The 26,087-nt window shown below is 45.2% G+C and overlaps 6 protein-coding genes across 6 annotated transcripts; 3 read left to right on the forward strand and 3 right to left on the reverse strand.

Moving 5' to 3' along the window:
* The first annotated feature begins 688 nt into the window (after positions 1–688).
* On the forward strand, positions 689–2,148 carry LOC128707727 (suppressor of fused homolog). Its single transcript, XM_053802686.1, has 2 exons — positions 689–831; positions 897–2,148. Exons 1-2 carry the CDS (start codon positions 689–691, stop codon positions 2,146–2,148), a joined length of 1,395 nt encoding a protein of 464 aa, XP_053658661.1.
* A 555-nt stretch (positions 2,149–2,703) lies between these two features.
* Positions 2,704–8,123, reverse strand: LOC128708751 (uncharacterized). The gene is made up of 3 exons (XM_053803730.1): positions 4,980–8,123; positions 4,638–4,859; positions 2,704–4,563 (listed from the first exon to the last, which is right to left on the reverse strand). The coding sequence occupies exons 1-3, from the start codon at positions 8,121–8,123 to the stop codon at positions 2,704–2,706; spliced, it is 5,226 nt and encodes a 1,741-aa protein (XP_053659705.1).
* A 1,244-nt stretch (positions 8,124–9,367) lies between these two features.
* LOC128707695 (serine/threonine-protein kinase Tao) lies at positions 9,368–11,554 on the forward strand. The gene is made up of 3 exons (XM_053802654.1): positions 9,368–9,433; positions 9,527–11,082; positions 11,146–11,554. Exons 1-3 carry the CDS (start codon positions 9,368–9,370, stop codon positions 11,552–11,554), a joined length of 2,031 nt encoding a protein of 676 aa, XP_053658629.1.
* Positions 11,555–12,939: 1,385 nt separating this feature from the next.
* LOC128719375 (short-chain specific acyl-CoA dehydrogenase, mitochondrial) lies at positions 12,940–14,301 on the reverse strand. The gene is made up of 2 exons (XM_053812999.1): positions 14,271–14,301; positions 12,940–14,132 (listed from the first exon to the last, which is right to left on the reverse strand). Exons 1-2 carry the CDS (start codon positions 14,299–14,301, stop codon positions 12,940–12,942), a joined length of 1,224 nt encoding a protein of 407 aa, XP_053668974.1.
* Positions 14,302–14,606: 305 nt separating this feature from the next.
* On the reverse strand, positions 14,607–16,320 carry LOC128706946 (cytosol aminopeptidase-like). The gene is made up of 2 exons (XM_053801889.1): positions 16,111–16,320; positions 14,607–16,046 (listed from the first exon to the last, which is right to left on the reverse strand). Exons 1-2 carry the CDS (start codon positions 16,318–16,320, stop codon positions 14,607–14,609), a joined length of 1,650 nt encoding a protein of 549 aa, XP_053657864.1.
* A 7,363-nt stretch (positions 16,321–23,683) lies between these two features.
* Positions 23,684–24,995, forward strand: LOC128707679 (TBC1 domain family member whacked). The gene is made up of 3 exons (XM_053802637.1): positions 23,684–23,974; positions 24,048–24,412; positions 24,473–24,995. The coding sequence occupies exons 1-3, from the start codon at positions 23,684–23,686 to the stop codon at positions 24,993–24,995; spliced, it is 1,179 nt and encodes a 392-aa protein (XP_053658612.1).
* Positions 24,996–26,087: the final 1,092 nt, after the last annotated feature.

Here is a 26,087-nt window from a genome sequence, read left to right on the forward strand (position 1 = left end):
TCTCTCTCTCTCTCCTTCTCTATCTCTCTCTCTCTCTCACGTATTCTCTTTATTCTTTATTTTTAATATGTGATAACATATCCAAAGTTAATATGGAGCGCCGATTATCTGTGCTCATCGAAACTCGACGGAGGCCGGATAATCGAAAAACACGGATAATAGGCACATCTCGCTTAGATCGTAAAAATTAGCGGACAATGTATCATGGGCAGGGCTTTTTAAGTGTTTAATTTAATTTTCCTGTGTGTTTCATTGTTGCAAAACAAAAACTAGTTGGTTCCTTTTGGAATTTGATCTCATTTTAACTTATAAAATTCGTTCTTTCATTCTTCCGCCGTTGGTGTAACCTTAAAATTTCCTTTCGAACTGTCATTTCTGAGCTGCACAGATACTTAGACATCCGTTTAAATAGCACCCGGATTATCGGTGCTCCACTATACAGCCAAAAATTTTTTTAATTGAAAAATCCTCAAAATATCCAGAAAATTTCCCGCTCTAAAGCTTTGTCATATTAGATCGTTATTTGATCGTTATTTGATGGAAGCAACGTTTGGTGGGACAACGCTATTTGACGTTTGTACTTTTTTTCCTTCGACGCTTGTTTATGTTTAGCTTTGTGTTGCACCGCTGTCCAGAATTTTGTTCAAGTTTTGGTTTTACTTCTTCAGCCCATTTTGTAATCGCTGCAATGGCAGCAAACGTTCCGGAAAAAGATTCTGTTCTGAAAAAACGCATCCTGCCGCGGGGCTTACAGAAGCTTATTGAACAATGTTTAAAGATCTACCCCGATCAAACGAATCCTCTGCAGGTGACGACCGTGCTGAAATACTGGTAAGATGGATGGCAAGCAAAGCGATAAAATACTCATGTGGATGTGTTTTTCTTTCTGCCTTCAGGCTCGGTGGTCTAGATCCGTTGGATTACATTAGCATGTATCATAATGCGGGCGACCCGGAGCAAAATATCCCGCCGCACTGGCACTATGTCAGTTTTGGACTGTCCGATCTTCATGGAGATGGTCGGGTGCATCTTGCGGACACTTCGGGCGGTCTTGAACCACGTTCCGGGATGGGATTTGAGCTAACCTTTCGATTGATAAAAACTCCGGACGCCTCGGCCAACGAACGACCTCCAACATGGCCCGCGAACTTACTGCAATCGTTGGCCAAATACGTATTTCAATCAGGCAATCGGCTCTGCACTGGTGATAACATCCCCTGGCGACGTTCGCTCGATGGTAGTAAAGATACTAACACCGCCATTCAGCATATGCTGATAGCGGAGGATCCACAGCTTCCCCGTACGGAAACACCGTTCGGTTGGGTGGACTTTCTGCAGATCGTGGGTGTGACGAGCGAGGAGCTAGAACAGGCTTCACGCTGGAACGGTAAGGGTATGCTTAATCTGCTGACGAAGGATCCAGCAACGGGCGGTCAATGGTTGATTACGAATATGGCCAGATCGAGCAGTGTGTTCGAGCAGTTTCCGGAAACACTTCGACAGCTCGAACTGGACCTGGAGAAGGAAGGATCCGATCTAGCCGGTGTGAATGCCGATTTCACCTTCAAGGAGCTGGCAAAGGGTACCCTTGCCGCAGCCATAAAGAAAGAGGTGCTCGATCCGGAGGAAGACCTGTCCCGTTCCATCTCCTGCTGCAACATCGCGGTAAAGCAGGAATCAAATGAAGACGCACTGGAACGGTCGACCGGCTCTACCACGTCGGATATGGTAAACCCATTCGACAATCCAAACATTCCGTCACGCGTCTTTCCGCTGACCGGTATCGAGCTGACGCTGGCACCGTACGCCGCCAAGTTCCTCATGCTTGCCGTGCGTGATCGCATTAGGCACGGACGACACTTTACGTTCAAAGCGCAGCATATGGCTGTCACGTTCGTCGCCGAATCGGTGACCGGGTCGATTGTTAATCGCCAAACGCCATACGCCGTACTGGGCAGCTGGGTCCAGATACTCATCCCGAATCGTTTGATACCGCGCATGGTGGACAGTTTTGGTGAGTTAAGCACGCGAAGTGCAGACAGTCTTAAGATTCCGCTCACGTACGAATGGCCGGAACAGAATCTTAAGTTCATTATTGACAATCCGCCCCCGGAACTGCTCAACCAGCAAGGACCGATACTGGCGTGAACGCTTCACCGCGATAGGTAGCATTTTTTGTGAATGGGTATTATTACTTACAAGTGCCTTGATATTTTTGCACACCCGGGACCACTGGGTGTGGTAGGTTTAGGTTTAGGATCAGATTTAACTTTAACACGCTACTGCTTTTCACATTTTTAACAAAATAAATCTCATAATATTTTTTTCATTGTAATCATGATCACTTGTTTTTTTTGGGATTGATCATCAAAAAGGGGTTCACTTTTTCTGTTGGATAAGGAAAATTTGCGTTGGTTTTGTCGATCCTGTCTGTGTGGTCATGTTTCGCTGACTGGTATCGCTGGCAACACATCTCTCCATAATAATTCAAAATCTCAGGCGGCGGAATTCGTTTCGAGTTGTAATGTAAATTCAATTTATCCATTTTATTTCTACTCTCCAATCAGACTTTAAAGATTTTTTTTCAGTTCAGTGATACAATGGCTACTAATTAAATTTATACAGTTAACAAAAGTTGGTCTTTGAGCTACAAATAAACATACACGTGGCACATATTCTAATTCAACAAGTGAGCTTCAGATTTCAGATTCGTTTCCTACGTAATCTTGTGCGCGAAGCAATACTACTCATACGCGGTTCTACCTTTGGAACGGCGCTCGGTTTATCAACCGTGCTCGGTGCTGATTTGGCAGTTATTTTACCATTCAAACGTACCGGTTTTCCATCTGCCAGCCTCGTATTGGCTCTCTTATTACTGCTACTTATTTCCGCTGCCAATTGCTTTGCACCATCGTTGCCGGTAGACTCTGGACTTGGTTCATCAAATTGTAGCTTCGTTTTAGTTACCAACAGCGGGGTCCTACGGTTCGTTACCACTGACCGGACAGCCGGTGATGCCAGCGCATAGCCACCACTATCGAGCAGACGCTTCCGAGCGGAGTAAGATTTAAGCGAAAGTCCGCTACGTTTGTCCGCCGAAACGGCACGGCTTTGCACAATGCTGGTATCGATCGCTTCGTCTGATTTATAACTGGAGTCATGTGAATCATCTAGCACGATCACCGCGTCGTCACCGCTATCGTGCTTTTTTGTTGCACCACCGAGTACAAGCGCATCCCTGAACGATCCATTCAGTACCGGACTATCGGTACGTTTCTGTGCTGTTTGGGTTGTTTTCGTTGGCCCATCGCTGTTGCTCGATACGCTTAGACTGGGGAACTCATCTATCAACAAGCGACGAACCTTGCGACCGGTGACATTTTCACTAGCCGTGCGAGGTGGCGGAGTACACGTAGGACTTTCTTGCACCAAAGCATCCTTGTACGATTGTAAGTTATGGATTGGCGTTGTTGGTTCGAGCTTTTCCGTTGTTGGTTCCCTAATCATTCCGCGTTTTGCTGTGCGGCGACGACAGCTTTCCGTTGAAATTCCCAACTCACTTTGAGCGTTCGGCTTACTGCTATTGCTTGCGCCCATCACATCAAACACGTTGGATTTCGGGAGCTTTGCTTTGGATTTAACCATTGTCAGTGTTGATGATATGGAGGCCGGTTTTAACATTTTACCAACTGTTGCCGGAACTACCGTACGATTCGGTGGTGAATCCACAAAAACGTTGACTGTTTTTGGTTTACGAGCGGATGCGGAATATGGACGCCTGGGGATAATACCATCCGACACAAGAAACGTGTCCGGTTCGGTGGTTTTTAGTTGCTGGCGCCGTGACATTGCCTGCCGTAGCAACTCATTCACACGATTGACCGTTTTGGGTGGCGTTCGTGAACGAACAGCTACCCTATCCGCCTTCGGAGTTTTCATTGTCAAATTGCTCAGATTGCTAGTTAATAGACCCATATCCGGCGCTTCCCCATTCGCTTCCCCTTTTCTTGCAAGCAGCTCAGCGTAACGGGACTCAATCATCGATCGGCTACGTTTTGGACGAGGAAGGTTGGATTGTTGCACTGATCGCTGCACTAACATATCTAACGCTTTGATATTAAACCGTATGTCAACGGATAGTGCTGGATCGATGCTGTGCTCAGTAAGCTCCAAGGCCCAACCATACACCTCACGGGCACGCTCGAACAGCTGCTGCCGGACGAGAAACTGACCTCGATGCACAAGGGTTCGTGTTACTGCTACGGACAGATCCGTCCGGTACACCGGCACAGTCCAGGTAAGAATCTGAGGGTACACTTGCATCCGCCAGTGTTCGATCACGGTTTGGTACGCACGTTCGATGTGTTTCGTCGATTTAGTCTGCTGCAGGACGGTTAATCTGACAGCAAGGGCAGCGGTTTGAAATGCGATCGATTTATATTGTGGATAGCTACAGTAGCGACAGTCGCACCCCGATGAGTGCCGGAACATTAGGTACTGCTGAATATTCGTTTCGTTTGCTGTTATTTCATTGCGCGCAGGAGATCTTCCAGGGTGGAATGTCTGTATAGATACAACATCAAAATAAATATTATAATTCGGGTTTTAAATTATTTATACTCTTATTAAAAACGTACAGGAGCGTGTCGGTGCTTTGGTGCCGCTTCTCTTTCAACGTCAACGAGATCTTCGATAATGACAGTATGACCCGGTTGTGGTAAGCTATTGACTCCCTTATAGGGAACGGTTTTATTGCTTCCCGCTAGTGACAGATCATCGATCACTTTTCCATTTTCCTTTCCTTCTTCCGGCAGGATCGGAAGCAACATTAGTAATCGTTCAAGGTACATTAGTATGATCTAAAAGAGAAAGCAATTCAAAAGAATATTCATTGTTTGCTCTATGCTGAAATGGTAATAATGTTAAAGCATCATCGATTAACGATCGTTTCACGATGAACAATTCCACAGCACGCTTACCTCGCATCGATCCAACTTCTGCATATCGGCATACATCTGACCGCATAGCAGCAACAACTGCATCGCCCTTAAACCAGCCCCTCTACGCAGCACAAACTTAAGCAGCTGCTCCAAGTACGGTTCAATCATCGGTCCGGTATCGTACCGTACGATCAGATACTGCAGTACATCTACCGTCATGTCGATCGTGGCAAGCGACAGTGTAAATATGTGTTCGTTTGCGAGCTTCTGCAGCTCGCTGAAACTGGACAGCATGCGCTTCATGAACGCTAGCGGAGGGACAGAATCGGGCCACGGCAATCCGTACTCTGTAGCAAGCCGGAAGATGATCTGTGCCGTACGTCCCTGCAATAGTTGTCTGACTGTATCGACATTGCTCGATCCATCCAGATGGTCTAGGGCACGCTGAATCAAACGAAGCGCCACTTCCAGTCTACGCCGAGAGGCATAGTACACCGCGAGTCCAAGGTATAGATTTAACAGTTGAAGCTTACGATTGTCCGGCACGTCGTCAATGCTGCCTGATGGCGGCAATAAGCTTTTCGCCCGTTTTGCTAAATCCTCCAACGTTGCTAGTGAACCTCCAGCATGTGGTGGCAAGGTGTCGTCCTGTTGCCTCAACTGTACATCCGCTAGCTGGTGCTGTTCTAGAAGGAAGGCTAACGAAGCGCATTGATCCAGCGGTCGTGTGTCACGCCGTTGAGCGACGAGAAGTAAATTTAACCTCTGTAACTCAACCGCTCGATGCGGATGATAGTTCAGATGGTACAAGCGAGCAATATTATCCAGTATGCTCGATATATGCGTAACGGAGGGCAGTACCCAAAGCGATTGAAAGCCTTCTGCTGCCAATGTAGCCAACAGCTCACCGTAATGTTGCCGGATCGCTTCCATTCGCTTGAAAAGTGCCGTCTCGCGGTCAAGCTGGTTCTCGATCAGTATCTCATCGATTTGCTCGTTGCGCCAGAGGCCCGTTTTCAACGGAAGCTCCCGTAAACGACTTATTATCGTTCGGCTAATCGAGCTAAACGTATAATAGCAAACTATGCCCAGTGCTGCGCTACGTTTTATGCGTTCCAATGTGTTCACCGGTTGGTACGCCGTTAAAGCATCTAGCAGTGTGTCCATCATCGTCTCTGGTAACTTCCCGGCATCGTTCTCATTGAATCCGTGCAATGCCATGCCAAAGGAGAGACAATTTTCACGAATATCGACCACCTTCGTCAGCTCGACCATATAATCCCACGGTGGAAGTGTGTTGGACGTCTTGTACTTTATCACCAGCGTCATTTCCTCGGCGAAAATGGTAACCTTTTCCGCACGCGATGGTAAGCAATCGAATGTGAAACCATGCCGATCGAAGGATGGATGATCGTACAGCTGTAGAATGGTGAACGTACGGACCGAATCCGTCTCTGCTGCATTCATTTGGTAGCACATAATCGACCGTATGATTGAACTTATGGTTGCCCTATGTTCCTCGGTCGAACCTGACGGTGCGTCACGGAGGGTTAGCAATAGCTTGAGCAATCGAATGCTAACATTCGCCCAGCAAGATGCAACTCCACCCGCTCCGGGCCGATCGGTGTAACTGTTCTCCAGCAGTCGTACAAGGTATAGATCAGACAAAAACTCAAACCGGTATCGGTTTTGTACGGATATTAGCAACTTGATGGTGTGTACGATTTCTACCGCTTCCTCAGTCGTCGCTCGGTTATCCTCGCGGAGAAGCATTAGGGCAAACTTTAGCCAGGAGACACCGTGACGCATCGTACTGTCGATTAACGATCGCTTTCGTTCACAGCCCAGCTCTTCTAGCAATGCTAGTTTCCGTTTGATCAACTCACAGCTTCGTCCTACCGAATAAGTCAACTTGTTGAGATCGTGTCGCTGTTCGGTCGCATTCCTAGCTTGAGCGACGTTTAAATGCATCATTATGCTCAGCAGCTTATCGACCAAATGACGCCATGAGTTTGTGCACGTGCGACACAACTCGGGCCCGGTGTCCGTCGGATACTGGTACACAAAACGCATAAGCGCTTTGCAAAGTCCAATTGCTGCATGGGATACGTTCAACAAATACTCCTGGGACAATCGGGTCAAGTAGGGGATAGCTTGACAAGTGATAAATATAGTTACCCTAACCACCAGCTGATGGTCGGCGAACGTTCCGTGAACTGACCGTACGTATTTGGTGATGTTTTCGATTTGTTGTTCCGTTGGTTGAATTTGTTTAACGAGCTGTACCATCATGCTTACCAACCGGTAGCAGCTGGCGTACGGTTCGCTCCTTATACCTTCGAATATGATGAAAAATTCGGCAAACCGATAATAGTCTCCATCTTCCCGTCCGACATACCCGAGTATGGTTTCGACAAAAGCAACGCTATCGTCCAGCAAGCTGATTAGTTCCCGCTCGTCCGGTTTAACGATCGTTAGCATCGTTTGCATAATGGTTTGGTACAGTAGTTCAGCTTTTGTGTGGCTGACGGCATACAACCGGCACAGTATGGCCATACCGTTGTCGAACACTTCACGGAAATGCGTCAACGCCGGCTGACGATTTCCATCCATCGTTGTTCGTGCATTACCGGCCTCGTGGATTAGCAAATTGCGTTGCATTGCTATTACCAAATCTGCACCCTCCTCCGTTAGTTCCTTCGTTTCTTTGGCTTCGTGTACTGTCTTCAGCACGACTTGCTTCACCCGTACAAAAAGATCTGCCTGATCGTTCACAATTGGAAACTGATTCATTAGGCGAGCGATATACAGCTTCGTTCTAGTACGTTGACGGTTAGCATCCTTTCGTAGAAGCGCAACGAACGCATTGTACAGTCGTGCCACAAGGTATGATCTGGTCGTACTGTCAGCCTGATGGCAAACCAGTAGAAACTCTTCCAGCAGATCGAGACATTCCTTTGCGGCAACGGTTTGAAGATCATTATCCTCCTTTATGGCAACCCAGTCCACTAGCTCTTTCACGAGATGGGCCACACATACCGTGTAGTTGGGTTCGTTCGCTAATCCATCCAAGCAGCGCTTTGTTTCTTTTAACACGCGTAGCAATGATTTGGAATCACTGGACAGTTGCACCTCTCGACGCACTTTTAGAATCTTCCCTTTGAAGTCCGTTCCGGAAGACATAGTGCCAATAGGTTCATGTGTGTGGTACAGTTCTGAAAATAAGAGCTAGTGAAATGTAGGCCTTGGACAATGAACACAGCTTGCGCGTTCCCGGTTTAGCATCAAAATGGCGCGCTTGCAGTAAAATTGGTTTGCTTTACTCACATAGTTATCGTTGGTTCATGTGGATACTACTGCAACATTTACGAACGATTTCTGCGTATAATATATGCACAAAACAAACTTGAAAGGTTAATATGTAAACTCTTTAGTAAAATTAAAAATTCTGCAGCAAAAGCGTTGTTATGCGAAGGAAACAGCGACGTTTGCTTTTGTCAGTTAACAATTCGCCTTCAAAATGCTAGCCACTTGCTCTCTCTTTCACGCATACTATTGACAACAGTGCATGACAAAAACAGTCAGGTTAAAAGTTTACCACCACCAAGCAAAATTGGCATTTTAAAATTGAGACTGATCAATGCACGCCTGCTGTTTGGAAAAACTAAAGTGGTTTTTTATTAAACCATTTTAAATGATTAATAAAAATATAAAACACTACAAGACATAGCATTATTGTGTGTGAAAAATTATCAAAAATATGATTTTAGAACACAAAGTATTGTTTCTTTGTTGCATCGAACCCTGCAAGCCGAAAAGGCACAACCCGGAAAGGCTTAATGTAAACGTCAACTTTTTGAAAAACGAACCGCCTTCATATCAACGAGTCGAAAACAAAGAAAATACCTTTGTAAACGTACCCCTTTCGCGTACCGAGTAACGGTTGTGCATCGTCCTACCGATAACATGCAATTTTGCGTGGAAACGATGCATTTACGCATCACGCAAGAGTAATTGGAGCGGTTTTGTGCATAGTAAACAACCAAACGTGAGCTGCAAAACGATCGAACCGAAGCGCTAGATCACCTAACCTCACAACAACACAAGTAGCGGTCGACGCAATCTCAGTGTGATGTTAAGAAGCAAAGCGTCGTAACGAACTTTATCGTCTACAATTGGATTTTTTGCTTAAATATTTAGCATTTGCTGTGAATTAAATTAGTGTATAGTGTTTTTGTTTTATTCTTAGTACAGTAACATTCCCCTACTATAAGAAATTGTTCACTGTTCACCCAAAACGAGGGAGAGAGAGAGAGTATAAAAGAGAAAAAAGGATAGTGAAAACGAGGTCGTTTGCTTTGATGTGTGCAAAATAGGGAGATTTGTTTTTGAACAAAACCGTAAGAACTTTGTGGTTAAAAAAAAGCATGAAATCTCCACTACCCTTACCGGAACTATTCGATGAGGACGAATTTTCGTTCATCTTCAAAAAGGTATGTGTATGAGTCCAAGGGCTAGTTTGCTTAGGAAGCTGTGTCACTTTTGGGCAAATTTAATTAACATTCCTCTGTGTCTTCTCTTTGCAGCCTCGCGGACTAAACGATGCATTTCACAGACGAAGACCCCCCAAGTTAGTGCATCCGTTTAATCGCAGCATTAATGCTTCCGTCGCTAATGCCATCTCGTTCATAGAGGACAGTCGAACGGAGTTAAGCACAATGTACAACCGGAACATACCGGACACATACTACGAGCAGTGCTTCGAACAGTTGACGAAGGTGGGCGAAGGATCGTTCGGCGAGGTGTTCAAAGTGCGAAGCCGTGTCGATGGCAGGCTTTACGCGGTGAAAAAGTCCAAAGCCTACTTTCGTAGCACGCAGTGTCGGGAGCTGTGCCTGGAAGAGGTACGCCGGTACGAGCAATTTTCCGATCATGAGAACTGCGTCAAGCTGTATCTGGCATGGGAACAGGAGGACCGACTTTACATGCAGATGGAGCTGTGTCGCGAGAATCTGGAAATCTATGCACGGGAACAGCAAAAGTTACCGGACGAGCGGATATGGTCGATCATGTTAGATCTGCTGCTTGCCTTGAAAAGCCTGCACGATCGCAATCTCATCCATCTAGATATCAAGCTAGATAACATCCTCGTCACCGACGACGGTACCTGCAAGCTGGCCGATTTTGGGATCGTGTTTGATCTGACGAAAAGTAATCCACGTTACGCGACTGAAGGTGATTCGCGCTACATGGCACCGGAGCTGATGGAGGGCAGGTATACGAAGGCGGCCGATATTTTCAGCCTCGGGATAGCTACGCTGGAGCTCGCCTGTAATTTGGAGCTTCCGGCCAATGGACGTTTGTGGCAGCGTTTGCGTAGCGGTCAACCACTGCCCGAAAATTTGGCGTGCAATATTTCACCCGCGCTGAAAACCATCATCCACAGCATGATGCACCCAGTACCGGACGAACGTCCCACGGTCGATGCGCTACTGAAGCATCCGATCGTGCATAAGGTTCACGAGGCCCGGAGGCGGCGACGTGTTTGGGAGCGAATTAAATGCTATGTTCACCGAAAACTTTCTAGCTTAAGCGGGTTTTTCATGCTGGCAGTGATGTGGTTGGTGGCGTGCATTCGACTACAGCACCGAAAAGAATCACCGGGAGTGGTCCACCCAAAAGCTGCCAAGACGGCGAACGGTTACAATCGTTCGCATCTATTCAATGGCAATTGTTCTCGAACTCCGAGCGGAATGTCCCAGGGCGTGTTGCAGAACCAAAGCTCTAGCCTATTGGCGGGTGAAACCCAAGACTATGATGATAATGGTTATGATGATTTGAACAGAACGGGTTTTGATAGCAGCACTGGTACGACGGCTGCTGGCGATGATACGGACTGTGATCGTACAACGGGTACGCATGATGGCATAGATGGCAAGGAAAGTATACAAATTACTCCCACATTGAACAACTCTATGCCACCGACCCGCACACCGACAATACGGATCGTTAATTCTACGCCCCTAAATCATGATCACCTAAAGTACCAGCACCACCTACAGTACAGTCATCCAAATTCGCACAGCCATTCCGGTTCGCGGCATTCGAGTCGCGTATTCTGTTCGCCATTTCGCAATTTATGGTATGTTCTAGAGTAATATAATATTACAACGATTTACTAAACCATCCACCCTTCTCCGACCAGGTTCGAGGACGATGCGAACGATCTGTCAATATTGAACGATTCGCATAGGAACTCAAAAGTGATTTCCACTAGCTCATCGATCGCACCACCACCGCTCAATGATAGCGATAACGATTTTCGTCCCCTTGGATCACCGTCACACGATCTGAATGTGTCGTCCGGGCAGAGCGAAGACGTGCCAGGCAATAACGTCACTGCAACATCATCCATCGGTGGTAGCGAACAATCGATTACGAGCACCCCAAACAGTTCCTTATTCAAAGCGATGCGAACAAGCACCACCATGGCCAATGGTCTAGCTGCTGCCGCTTCATCTGGCTGTGATAACTCATTGTCCGCGGGATATTCGTCGTTTCTTATTAAGAAAAAATTACGCTTTAACGCAGAGGAAGACGAAGATTCCGACTGAGGTTGGTTTTTCTCTCCTGTCTTACCCTGTCAACAGTGGCAACAATGTACGATCAACAAATCGTCTATTGCAAACAAAAGTATGGTGAGTAGAAGATGTCAAATGCTCGAATATGGAGCAAAGGTTAATAGAATGTTTTGTTTACAAATTCCATTACAGACGTGGATTGAACAACATCCACAAAACAATCGTAACGCAACTAATCCTGAACAGATCTCAGCGTTTTGGGACCAAACGTTAACCAAAAGAAATAGCTCTCTCTTGCTCTTGCGTTTTTTCTCGTCAATCAGTTCATTCGAGTCATTCTGAGTACATAGTGTTTCTTTTTTAGCTAATGGGCAAATAATGTCAAAGTCTGTGTAAAATAATAACAAACGAGAATTGTTAAAAATGCTATATCGCTTTACATAATTGAAACGTTAATGCACCGCGAGTGCATTGCACTAACACACAACACGCACACACTAGAACGCGATTGGGCGTAAAACCAATGTGATATCATATGTAAAAAAATCGTGTAACTGATCCCTGTGTCTCTTTTTCGTTAATCCCGTACACACTATGATTATATCGTGTACAATAATGTATGTACAGAAAACATTGGCCGTCGGTGAAGATTTTAACATTCTGGAAGGATCACACGCTTGTATGGTGTTGTCATGAACCAAAACATAAGAAAAAAACACGTGCAGACGCATTCAAAATGCTCTTCTGCATGTTAATAGCTCTCTCTCTCTCTCTCTCTCTCTCTCTCTCCTTTTTTCCTCTCTCCTTCTTTCTCTCCCTCCCTGCTTTATCTGATTTACGCAAGAAGTTTAGATAGCGTTTAGTTTGCGCGGACAAACAATAAAAATGTACAATAGTGCCGGAGTACAAGAAAGTACTTGTATGAAATTGACCCATCTACACATGTCGCATGTATTCGTGTTGTGATCTATATCTTCATCTAGCGTTATTCAACTGAATAGATCCATTAGCTTGGTAGTATGCCGTCATTATCGCTCAGCTACAGTAGTCAATATTTTTAAAATACGTTCCAAAGTCAATAACAGTGTGCGAGACATACAGCGATTAATAGAGATTAAGCTTTCAATAAAATCAATTAGTAGTAAAAATGATGTAGTAATCAGTTTGGCATCTTGGCTTACAATGAAGGGCAGGCCGGCACTGCAACTGCACGACCTCTAAACACACCACAGCGCGTGGAATCAAATCAAATTTGTACTGATCTGTAGTAATAATAACTAATCCAATGAATCATTAAAATATTATTTTATTTTTTACGCAACAGCACCATGAACTAAAACGAAACATTTCAAGATAATAAACAAATATTCACACTGATTACATTCCCTGATCCGGATTTGTGTACTCCATTAATCCTACTAAGCCGTTAGCTCTTTTATAACAGCACCGGCAATAACGAGCCTCTGAATCTCAGAGGTGCCTTCGTAAATTTCGGTAATTCTCGCATCCCTGTAGTGTCGCTCGGCCGGCATGTCCGATACGTATCCCATACCGCCGAGCACTTGAATCGCCTGATGTGCACAATAGGTAGCCGCCTCCGAAGCTGCCAACTTCGCCTGAGCAGCTTCTTTGGTAAACGGTTTCTTGTTATCCTTCAACCAAGCGGCCCTCCACGTAAGCAAACGTGCTGATTCGAGCCTTAGGGACATGTCGGCTATCTTGGTTTGGATGGCCTGCAGCTTAGAGATCGGTTTACCGAATGCAATGCGTTTGTTGGCGTAATCGACGGCACACTCGAGTGAAGCTTGGGCAATGCCTAACGCTTGGCTAGCAATTCCTATTCGCCCAGCATCGAGCGTTTGCATTGCGATCTTAAACCCGAATCCCGGCTCACCGAGCAGATTTTCCTTCGGGATGGCACAGTCTTCGAAGATTAGCGAGCAGGTCGATGAGCCGCGTATGCCCAGCTTGTCCTCTTTTTTACCGAGTGAAAAACCGGGCGTCTCCTTCGGCACTATGAACGCCGATATGCCCTTGTGTTTGAGTGATTTGTCCGTGGTGGCAAATACGACGGCCGCACCTGCCTCGTACCCATTCGTAATCCAGCATTTAGTACCGTTCAACACCCAGTGGTCTCCTTTAAGCGTTGCCATGGTTGAGGCGGCTCCCGCATCCGATCCATTGCCCGGTTCGGACAGGGCAAAACAACCTACGCGCGTGCCATCGGTGTAATCGACGACGTATTTTTGCTTTTGATTTTCGTTTCCATAATGCGTCAGAGGCCCCAAATACAGTGAGTTGTTCACCGACATGATAACACCCGCCGATGCACAGCCGCGTGATATTTCTTCCATCGCGATAGCATATGCGAGATAATCTAACCCGGTGCCACCGTACTCTTCCTTCACCGACACCGCCATCAGTCCTAGCTCTCCCATCTTGCGTATCTGTTCTGCCGGATAAAGGTGCTCTCGATCGAACCGGGCCGCATTCGGAACTAGCTCGTTGTCGGCAAAATCACGACAAGTTTTCTGCAGCATCTGATGCGTATCCGGGAGCGCTGATAAGCTAGCTATCGAACGTGAACTAGAGGTGCCGGTTACACGGTAGCCTGCAAAAGACCAAGAAAGAAAACATTAACCGGTACGGGCAAAGGTCAAGGTCCATGAGTGCAAGTAGCGCAGGTGATGTTTTGATCGCATGGGGAGAAATTAACACGCAGCATCCCGATGAGATCAGTACAACCTACCCATTCTAGAAGCGATACGTAAAGCGAACATCTTGGTGGCAGTGCTAAGGTAGCTTTTGGCTTATATTTTTTGCTTAATAAATGAAATTCGTTCGAGGTTAAAATGCAAATTAACTGAATGTAGAGGGACTGAAGGACTTTGATCAAGCCGCAATTGTTTTCATTCTCTCTACACTGCAGTAATGTTGATTCGTCTGTCAACTGGAATGCAATCGTTTTACTGCAGTTTCAAATTTAAAATTTCGCGTATCAAACAAAAACCAAACAACAAACGAAACAAACTATTCTAATTTGATTGTATTTACAACTTAACGTATTTTTAACATCACTCAAAACCTATCGCAATTGTTGGATCTCTGACTTGGAAGAGCTGCTGTTACCACAGTCCGAACATTGCACAACGCTCTGGGCTATAAATTCGATCAACGTGCGCGTAGGTCGTCCGGCCATACCCCGTCGAATGTACGGGAAATCTGTCCCTTTCGTTTTCATCACGTTTAGCGCATCAATGTGCATCCATTTACCACACGGCAAGAACTCACGCAAGAATGCAGCCGCCTTGCAACTATTCGCCCCTTCTCCCAATCCCATATTTTGCACATCCACATGCTCTGCCGAACAGATCTGTTGCGTGTAGTAATCCCACAGTGGTAGACGCCACACACGATCTCCGGTGTGAATGCTGGCATTCTGAATTCGCTGCCAAAGATCTTCCGAGTTTGTGAAAACAGCAGCACACACCTTACCGAACGCTTCGATAGTTGCCTTGGAGATGGTAGATACGTCCACGATGTACTTCGGACCAAAATGTTCGGCGTACAGCAACGCATCCACCAATGCCAAAGGTGCCTCATTGCTCGTCTTCACAATCTCGATGCTTTTGCCGTTCTTGACCGTAATGACATCTCCCGGCTTCATAGCATTACATCCAATCATGTTCTCACAGAGTGGAATCAGTGCCCGTATGTTCACGGGCAGCTTCAGTGCGGCAATGGCCCGACTGGCTGCCACGACACATGCTGCACCCGTCATATCCGCACGCATGTCTGTTAGCGCTTCCAGTGGCTTCAAACAGATGCCACCACTGTCGAAAGTGTTGCCCTGGCCGATCAGTATAATCGGCGGTTCCTTCGTGTTGGTTCCGTAGTAGCTTAGCTCGAGAAATATCGGTGGCTCACACGAACCCTTTGCCACTGTCAGGAAAGAAGTCATTTCCTCATTCTCCGCCCATCCGCGTACCTTCACTTCCACATTGACTCCCGAATTACACAGTATCTGGACGACATTTTGAGCAAATGTAGTGGGTGTCATCAAGTTTGATGGGGTTTCCTGCAGCTGGCGGGCGAGATTTTGTGCCTCAGCCTTCGCCAATCCGATGCGCCATCCGTTAGAATCGCAGGGCAGTTCCGGTTCGTAGTACAGCTGAAGTTGTGGAATGAATTTTCGTAGGTCTGGACTTCGCAGTTCCTGATTAACCCAAAGACCCATATGGGCTCCTTCGGCAGCTGACTCAGCATGGCCAAAATCTTCCACATAGATACGGCTGGTTTCCAGCTGCTGTAGCTCCTGGCAACCACGAGCAGCTGCTATGCGGATTGCCTCCTTAGATATATCCATTTTCTCTACATCATCGTAACCAAGACATTCGCTACCAAGACCGCAAACGGCTACGGCGGAATATGTCGGCTCGAGATTGTACAGAATTCGAACTTCACCCCGTTTGGGCATAGGTCCGGCCAACCGCAAAAGCTCAAGAAGTCGTCCACTGGTGTATGACTGCAAATATTAATGAAGGTGAAGTGGTAGTACCCATCATCCAAATTGCTGCCATTCTACTTACCTCATTGTATTTGGCCGCCGTTGGCGTTAGTACGCCAATGTCTAGTCGATCGTTTTCGTCCGCATACACACCTAGCACTAGGCCACGAGAAGCCGGATTCGAACATTGTTCCGTAATTTTACTGTTATGCTGTATATACCGAGATGCTTGATACTGGAGCGATTTTAAAAATGATGGCCTTATAATTTGTCTCAACGCACCAAACGACATTGTTTCTTCTTCTCTATTTGTTGGATTCCAGGAGAAACAATTAGTGAAAAATGTAGTTCCAAAAAGTTACGGTCCGACCTCTACGAATGACTGAAATCAAATGATCGAACCGTACCTGAATTCATGCTGAACATCGAGCTGTTCAAAGGGTACTGTGATGTAATTTGCAAACCACTTCCTGAACATTTCTTAGTACAACCTTCTATTAGGAATGTTTTTCATTACAAATGGTTTACAACGCAAGATTATAATCAAAAACAATTGATGGCCTGCAATTAAATGCGCCCAACCGCATCCTGCAACGATCAGAAGAGCCACGAATGACAAAACGGGAGAAGCTGTAACACTTCAACTCGCTAGTTTAAGCGCGTGAAACGAATCCGTCTTATGTCAGTGGTTCGGTCGCGTGAAAAACGGGAAAAACTCCGACGCACGAAGAGGAATGCAATTCTGAGAGGTGTTTTGGTTGCCATTCCACCCACAGTGCATCTGTTTAGCAAAAATCGATAAACTTATTTGTAAATACAGTGCAACTACAGCGATAGAGTAGAGGTGCGTGTATATGAATCACTCCACTGCATGGTGGAAAGCAATCGAATCAAGTGTCGAGCACAGATGAAGTTTGTTTTCTTCCGCCTACGAATGGCTTATGCGCGAGGAATGTGATTGGCATTGGAAAGTCGTAAAATTTACAACCCATCGATAGTCGAAGAAACGTCGTTAGTCGCGGTCAGTGTACCAGCCCGTCGAGTGTGATAAAAATATGGCCCGCGTCTCATCACGACCTACAAATTTGATAGAATTTGTGTAATAGTGAACGGTCGTTTACTGGGAAAGCAAAACGATAGTGTGCTCGAAGTGCGCCGTAAGTCACGCATTCCAAGGTGCAATGAAATTTGTGTCGTTGTGTAAATGGTGTTTGCTGATTTATGTTATAATATCAGTTTAGGAACACAAGGCGACCATAGTTGCATAAGAAAAAAAAGGCATACCACCCACTACGATAGCACGGCAACATCGTCGTCTCTAGAAGTTTATGCTAACGTGTACCAAGAGCTGTGCATGCTATTTTCACACCGTTTTGGTAGGGCTTGGAACTTTCACGAAGCCTAACCCTCGGCCAGTCAAACGTCCACCGATTGGAGATGAGCTGATGAAGACGATCCCTGTTTGTTTATGATAATGTAAGTATAAATACTGCAAATTTCCGTGACAAAATACGTTACATTTATTTGTAGGGCGTAACAGGAAGATCACGATATGCATTGTTCACCATGAGTTGTAATGTACCACAAGCTCACACACATACGCATAACTATTTGCTGATAAGACAGAAATGATAAAGCGACCAAGATAATGTCCGCTACAGAATGAACCACCGGAATTCTACGCGACCAAAGAATGTGTATTTCTAGTGCGCTTAATAGCGCGGAAAGTACAAAAGTAAACTTTCCCTTTTTGAGCATCCACTCGGTTGCACTTCGATGACATCAGTGTTGTACACTTTTTGTGACGTGATCGTACGCCGTGCGCTTTAGTGCCACAAACAACGGAAACAATTTTCTAAAGTAAGACACACAGATACCCTTTCCTACCGCATGATTACTGCTTTCCGTCCCAAAGGAGCCCCGAAAAACAATTCAAGGCCTTTCCATTTTACACATTCTTCAATGGAGATGGAAAGGAAAACTGGAAATACATTTGGAATACTAGAACCGTGGAATCGCGTTTGAATGCTATCAAAACATATAAACAGTGCGCATTATTGTGCCCAGATCGTCCGTGGTGTCATACGATGCACACGGTTTAACACGGCGACCCAGACGTGTGCTGGATTCATTTACTCGGGACTGTACGAGAAAACGGGAACCGAATGTCTCTGTGTGTCTGTGACCGCGACACTTACCAACAAATGAGAACGGACGGTGACAACGGTTCGGTTGACTGCTGTAGCGATGCAGTGCGAGGCGGTACTATGTAAATATAAACTTACCATTCCCAAATGGAAGAACACCCTTCTTCACCCGCTTGCGGCCCGTCACGGCGATGGCGCGCATACCAGCAACATGTTTGCTTTTTGTTTCGCGCTATTCGTGCCGGACTGACCAAATATAAGCAGCAACTCGTACTCTTTCTCTCTCTCTTTCTGTTTATGGAATCTCCTTACTTTCAACAGTCAGCAGTCATCGGTCGCCATGATTCAGATTGATTTGCATAATGTAAACAGCCCAAAAACAATGCCAAACCACTTGTTGGAACGTAAAGTGGGGTGAAATTGTAGCTAAAGGGATTTGCAAATGCGACGACACTGATTGACGGAACAGGTCATATTAGGTGTTGTTCTTCTTTTTATTTCTCTTTTAGGCAATGGTTTCATGCAAGTGGGGGTTATTTCATTTGCTAAAGTGATTAGTATAGTATCCATCATTAAAAAACACCGCCGGGTATGCCGAAAAGACTCTTACCCATTTTCCTCTCTGCTCATAAATCCCCTGAGGATGTTCACCTAACTATCACGCAATGTCATGCATATGCTTGTTATACGTCGCTGTATGCCCGGCATGATTGTTGCTTACGTTCAGATTACAACGTTTAAGTGATTTGTAACACTCTAGAAAATCGCACAGTGCAGGTCAACATCGCACTAGTGAATCATTGATAGCATTCCGTTGATAGTGAGACATGCATAGATAAGATCGCTCAAACACACACCCTATAATATTCACTTTTCGTTGTTTGAGTTTTGAATGCGGAAAAAGGGGCTTCATAAAAGGGACAGCTAATATTCCGTGTCGCCGTCAATATTTCCAAATCGATTATCTTATAGCCAGCACTTTCTTCAGATTCCGTCCACCCCTCTCGTCTTCCTATGGGGGTACCTGAAAGGAAAGGTTATAACTCAAGGTTAAAATTTTCCAAGAAATCATATCCTTTTAGCCTAAAACACTAACAAAAGTTAAGCTAAGTTAAGTTAAGCAGAACCCTGTAAACAAGAAAGTTTGATGTGAAGATCATAGTAGGAATATTTCGCCGATGTCTTTTTCAACAAGTGACGAGCCAAAATCTGAAGGCTCTCAATTCTATAACAAATAACTCATTCCATGCATTGATTTTGCGGTGTGCACCCTGCAGAACCAAAATCAACATTCGATAAGGAATTCGAACATAAAAAACAATCGATTTAAGACGATTTTCTTGGTTCAATAGTGTTCGCGCAATCAAAATAACCTTCGAGTTTGGATAAATTGTGTGTATTCCGTTCCAATTATTAGAATGCAACCTCACCTCTTGACTCGTCCGCTGCGACGGTGCATGGTTTGGTGAACGTTACACACGATCACGGTACAATTAATTAATTTACCAACACGAACAAAACCGACGATCGTCCGCGGGTGAGTCGGATGGGAGTGATCGCGATCCCACTTGTGGGTGGCCTGGGCGTGTGTACGCGCCCGATGTTCACAGTAACAGTCCAACGCAGGGTGCGTTTTTACATACCGACGAGTATTTCCAATTTTGCACTTGTTTGTCCGTTGTCATTTGATGCTTGTGTAGCAAGTTGTTTGGTGTTGGCCCGTTTATTAGCGACGTTCGTTGAGGCGATCTTTTTATAGCGAGGGTTAGTTATGCTAATTTTACCCGATCGGCAATTGTTTCGCACGTACCTCGCCTTCCCTTACGATCTGTTCCGTGGAACCCTCGATCTTACGCGGGAGACAATCTTGCAAGTTGTTGTTCAACCGTACACGTGGCAGACGAATTTCAGCTTTGCCTGCTCTTTACCCTTTTCGGCAGCTGGTAAACGAATTTCTTTGCTGTAAAACGTTCGGCACTGTATCGGCCGGAAGATGGGTACTTCTTTCATTGGACCGGAAAGAACGGGACGAACGCATGGCGTGTGTATGTTAGCTCGTCCACTTGACTGCGTTCCGTTATTTGGCGTTACTTGGGAAGCTTTTAATTTGCGCATCGATGCCTGGGTTTCGCTGGGCGGGGAGACGGTAGGCGAACGATTAGAAATGGTCCCGAAGAGAAGAAACGTCCACCACCGTGCCACCGTACCGTTGGGTTGTTGGTGGAATAAGTATAGCCAACGCCGCCAACGCCCCACCACCCAGCGGCCGTTATTTTGTGCGAATAATTAGGGCACGCTCTGTGTGCCTCTGTGTGTTAAATCGATTGTGAACAATTCCATTCCGGTGTGAGCCCACAGTGTTTTGGTGGAGATTTTCGCATTTTGGAAATGTTATAGCAAAGGCCAAGACTTTTTAGGTACACTTTCAACCATTCACACCAGCATGCTATCCCAAATCCAAATTTATTAAGCCTCTTCTTTCCTTGTGGATAGCATTTAAGAACTTTAAACCTTGAATCGTCTGGTATTTTTTATGATTTGTTCAACCCACGTTAGTTATCTGAATAACATAGTTTGCAATAGACGTTCTGCTCTACAATATTTATTGTTATATGTTCGAAACCTAGACAAATGCTTCCACTTCCTACTGCACAGTCTGAAAATTTTATATCTAAACCGCCCATTTCCTGTGATTGTTGTTTGGGGCATGCCCTCTCGCCTTGCATACTCTTTCGCCGGATGAAAGTAACAACTTCGGGAAGATACTTAGGGAAGAAAAAGGAAGAGAGCCTTATCCCTAAACACCGTAAGATTGTTAACCCCGCAAGGACCTTCTTGGGGAATATGATTTTGGAGTCGTCAACGCTTACTATCTTTCTTGGTGGAAGTACTATTCAGAGTGAAGTAGACCTCTTCATGTAAGACAGTTTCCTTCTATTTCATTATCTTTTGCCCTATTAACTCTTGGATGAATGATGAACTCACTTTGTCTCGATGTTCAAGTCTCTGCAGTACTAGAATGAGGATAAAATTCTGTTCCGTTTTGCTCTGGTCTAACTACAAACGGGAGCAGCTATTATAAATATGAAATCGATGCAATGAAAGAAGTACCCATCTTCAGGCCGATACAGTGCCGAACGTTTTACAACAATGAAATTCGTTTACCATCTACCGTATTGGCGCGTTTCCTGGTTTCAAAGCAAAATTCAGCTAACAACTATAACCGTTCTAAATGACCTAATAACAGGGCATCTTAAACATCCTAAAAGTATCTTCAAATGCACGAATGCTCCAAATGCTCAAAGCATAAATTATTATTACAATACGGCGGCTATTCTACATATTGTTTGGATTAGTTTCATCTGGACCGTTTCCCCAGACCCCAAGATCAAGTTTACCCCAAGATTTTAGTAATTCAAGTGATTCAAGACATTAAACAATTGGACAATTAATCTAAAAAGTATCAAAAAAAATACTCAATTTGCACCGGGCCTATTTTTTGAATAACAGAAAAACTACACCTTTTTCCATCAGTAAGCGATCGCGCTTACGACATGAGACACACTGTTGCATGCTACTTTAAGCTCCAATTTTACGACGGATTGCGTCTCAAATTTAGTGCACTGATGTGCGCTAGTGTGGTGGAAGGTAAATGTTTTCCCCACTGTGGCAAATGCACACGAGCATCTTCTTCCATACGCTCACCATAATCGTTTCCCTTGTGCTGTGCAACTTCCAACCGAAAAGCATCAATTCCGATGCTCGGTTCCACTTTTGATTTCTCTCCAGTCAATCACACTAAACGAATAAACCCTTCGCAGGGCAGATTTCGTTTGCGATCTTCCTACCAAAGGGTTCCCCGCCTCTGCAAAACGGATGCTGCTCTAGAGCGGCGATCTTACCCGTGGCCGTGGTAGGTAAGATGGACGCCAATTGAAAATAATGAACTTTATGCGCAATGACGTGATGATTGAACGGTTTTCTTTCGCTCTTTTAAGTGTTTTTGTTTTGTTTAATGGCACCAGACGGTATATTACCCGGAAGACTAAACGAAGCGAAACTAATCCGGATACTTAAACGCACTCATCTGCTAGTAGGCGGACCAATTTCCAATGATGAAGAACATCGTCCAAAATATCGTGGCCAAGCATGCAAAACTAAAGAAAGCAGTACAAAATTAAAGTTAAAGTGAGAGTTCTGATATTTGCAGTGCAAAACCATCCAAGAAATCACAAAAACGTTACAGTTCTATAAGAGAAGATCTCTTGCTTACCGGAAATGTTCAAACAATAGGGGCTAACTTTCCTGTTCTGCACCGGATGTGTGTCAGCAAGGGCGAAGCAATGTTCTATTTCCAGGACAGCAAAAACCTTTGGAATTTCGACAGGGAGGAAGAACCAAAGACTTCCCCGGCTTAAGCTCTCCTGTCATCTTTAAACTCCGTATGACCCTAGGCATCTTTAGAACACGCGGTCCCGGAGTAGTACTGGTGGTTGGTCGGGCATTCAATTTGATGTTTTATATTTAGAACACGTACACGATTTTACGGGGCAAGTACCCGCCTAACGCACTGCCTAGTTTTCGCCAACTACCCGATCGGGAGATCTATTTCCTCCATCCTACTGCAAGCGGATATTTCCATTCCACGGATGAGATCTTAGTCGGCAGCCCAAAAAACCACAACCTACGACACACAACCCCTAACAAATGTACCAAAAATAAATCGTTCTTGTTCGAAATAGATGGGTATTCCGAAATGTGTAGTCGGGCTTACCTTAAGAAACGATCGACAGTTCAATCGCAAACCGAACCAGAAAGCATTGCAATGGTCCACGTATCAGAACGATTCTTGAACGATTTCCCCTAACGCAGAGCAGTACGGGCAGTTGAGTGAGTAGCATTCAGTTTCAGTCATTTCCAAATCGTTCTTCTTCTCGGCGTGGTTAGTTTGCTGGGCAAGATCAACTGAGACACGCGTTCCCGGGGTGGTTACATTAGTTTTACTATCTTTGGATCTCTGCTCCTCCCGGCTGCAGACACAAAACTTTCACTTTTAACTGTGCTTAGTTTGGAAAATGCATAATACTTCGTATACGTGAGAATTTTCCTCTTAACGATCTGTTGTTTAGGGTGAGTTTCGGCGGAGAGATTGCGATTGTGTGTGTTATGGCAAGTAGAAAAAGGTCGATTGAAATATGAAGATACAATCCAAGTGACCTGAGCGTCCGGACAGTAGTTGTCAGTGTGCAAATTATGGAATTTGTACACTACGCTATCTACTTTCATTCCGTCCAAGTTGCTCGTGAAAGCGATGTGAATGAACCTTGTTTGTGTGGCTATACTTAAGTTAACGCAATCTTGTTTTTTTTTTCTCCGTTTCTTCCCCAAAGTGTGTATTTTGTGTTATCATACCTCAACATATCACCGAAGACATTTTCACCTAACTAGGAATACTTCTAAACACCAGCGTCGTGGAGCATTTTTTGCAAACAACACTAATCGCCGGTTATGGCAACCATCGCAATGGCAGCGTCCCCAACGTCAAACAGCAGTGCCTCGACGACGTCCATGTCGCTGTTGCAGCGCCAATCAAGCAAAAACGCTGACACCGTATCGGTTTGTTCGACCACCAGTGCCTTCTCAACGTGTCCCGATCGGCACGGCTTCTACGGTGGCAATCAGTTCTCGGAGAAACCGAAAAAGGAAACGCTTACGCGCGAACAGATTATCGCACGGGAAAAGAAATGGATCCACATGACTGGGCACTGGGCGGAGTACATGAACACTAATTACAAAAAGGTATTTGTATATAGATTGTGTATGCAAACGCGGTTGTTCTTGGGTCTAACACCGGTGTAACACGTGCTTTTAGATTAGGGAACGCTGCAGGAAAGGTATCCCGGATGCACTGCGACAGAAGGCATGGTTTCTGCTGACGGGTGCAAACCATCTTATGGACAAGTATCCCGGCTGGTACCAGCATCTACTGGAGGAACCGGGCAATCCACAGATTATTGATGAAATTCGCAAGGATCAGCATCGACAGTTTCCACACCACGAAATGTTCATCGACGACGACAAACCGGGCCAGAAGGAGCTGTTTAACGTGCTGAAAGCGTACTCGGTAAACAACCCGACGGTCGGATACTGTCAGGCACAGGCGCCAATTGCTGCCTTTCTGCTGATGCAGCTACCATCCGAGCAGGCGTTCTGGTGCTTCGTCGCTATTTGTGACAAGTAAGTGCGAGATAAATTGAATATGCACCACACCATTTCATCACTTGTACCATCTTTCAGATATCTAGAAAACTACTTTACACCCGGGCTGGAGATGTTGCAGCGCGATGCCGGTATGCTGAATCGGTTACTAAAGAAAACATCACCAGCCGCCTATCGCCATCTGCAGAAACACAACGTAGATCCGCTGCTCTACATGACCGACTGGTTCCTGTGCGCTATGACCCGTACGTTACCCTGGGACACGCTGCTGCGCGTCTGGGATTGCTTCCTTTGCGAAGGTGTGCGGATATTTTTCAAGGTCGCACTCGTCATTATCGGTGCAACACTCGGGCCGCAAAAGGTACGCGCGCAGTGCAATGGGCTGTGTGAAACGTTGGCCGTTCTTCGATCACCACCGAAGAAGTTCCTGGAGGAGGATTTCATCATGCACCACATCTTTCGGCTGAACATCACGATCGAAGACTTCCATCGGGAGCACAAGAAGCAGGAGATGCTGCACCGGAAAGCAAAGCTAGAACAACAGAAGGCAGCACAGCAGCAGAATGGTGGATCATCTAATGGTCCAGGAAGGAATACGTAGCCTGCCCCAGTGCTGCTGAATCGAGATGAGGAGCTAGTCCAGGGAGGATTCAACTTGAGGCAACCAGAAGCAGCAGTTTAACCAGCTCTACTCCCAGATCCCATACGAAGCATTATAATACTAACCGTCGGAATTTGTCGGTTTTTTGCAATTAAGGGCGCTATTCGTCTCACTGTTTTCTTCCATAGCGTATAAAAATGGAACCATTAAAATGTTTAACAATAGTATAAGAAATCTATATAAAAAGATGCTAGGTAGATAAGATAAATTCGGCACCAAATTTGAACTTTTCGTCTCGGAACAAAAACTTCACAGATTGATACTACGAACCGAGAAAGATGGCGTAGAGTGGTTTGCTCCGTTTGCTGCACACATTACTCGTCCGCCTAACGATCGCCAAATGCGAAGATGATTTCATTCTAATCGAAATGGAATAATTGGATACTACGTGAATGAAAATGTAGCCAAAAACCCCCGGCACACTTGTTGCAACGCAGATTTATAGTACAATTTTATATCTATTTAAACAGAAAGGGAACGTTACGTAACAAAATCGTATTCTAAACACAGTCCAGATAGTGTTAGGCGTTAGTTAATTAGCACTAGTACCGAAACGAAGACGCATGGAAAAGAAGAGTTCAAACATCTCTGTCCACTCAGTGATGATACCGAAGGTCCTTTTCCTGCTTCCATTCCATCGAAAGATCGTAAGGAATCGTAAATTTTTGCACAGATGTTTCATATACTTCGGCGAGCGCACCGTTCGTGCTGTTTTTGGTGTTTTTTGTAATGAAATATGCTAGAGCGCTATGTGTGCATCAGCAAACATCTGCATCCTTTATATCAACAGCTATTTCCTCGCCGAAGTAAAGTATATAAACGAGAAACAGATTGCGCGACCGTGCGTACATGTTGATTGTATTTGTTTCTCTATTCCGTAAACGTGTAACATATTTAACAATACGCACCGTTTAGTAAATCGCACAAAGCAAGGAAATAATAAGGTAATAATACTTTTCTACACCTTCCCAATAGTGACGAAGCTCTATAGATTAGCAAAGAATAACAATATCCTATCACAGGAAAGGAAAC

The sequence above is a fragment of the Anopheles marshallii genome, chromosome 2 (genome assembly GCF_943734725.1).
Source record: "Anopheles marshallii chromosome 2, idAnoMarsDA_429_01, whole genome shotgun sequence".
NCBI classification, from domain to species: domain Eukaryota; kingdom Metazoa; phylum Arthropoda; class Insecta; order Diptera; family Culicidae; genus Anopheles; species Anopheles marshallii.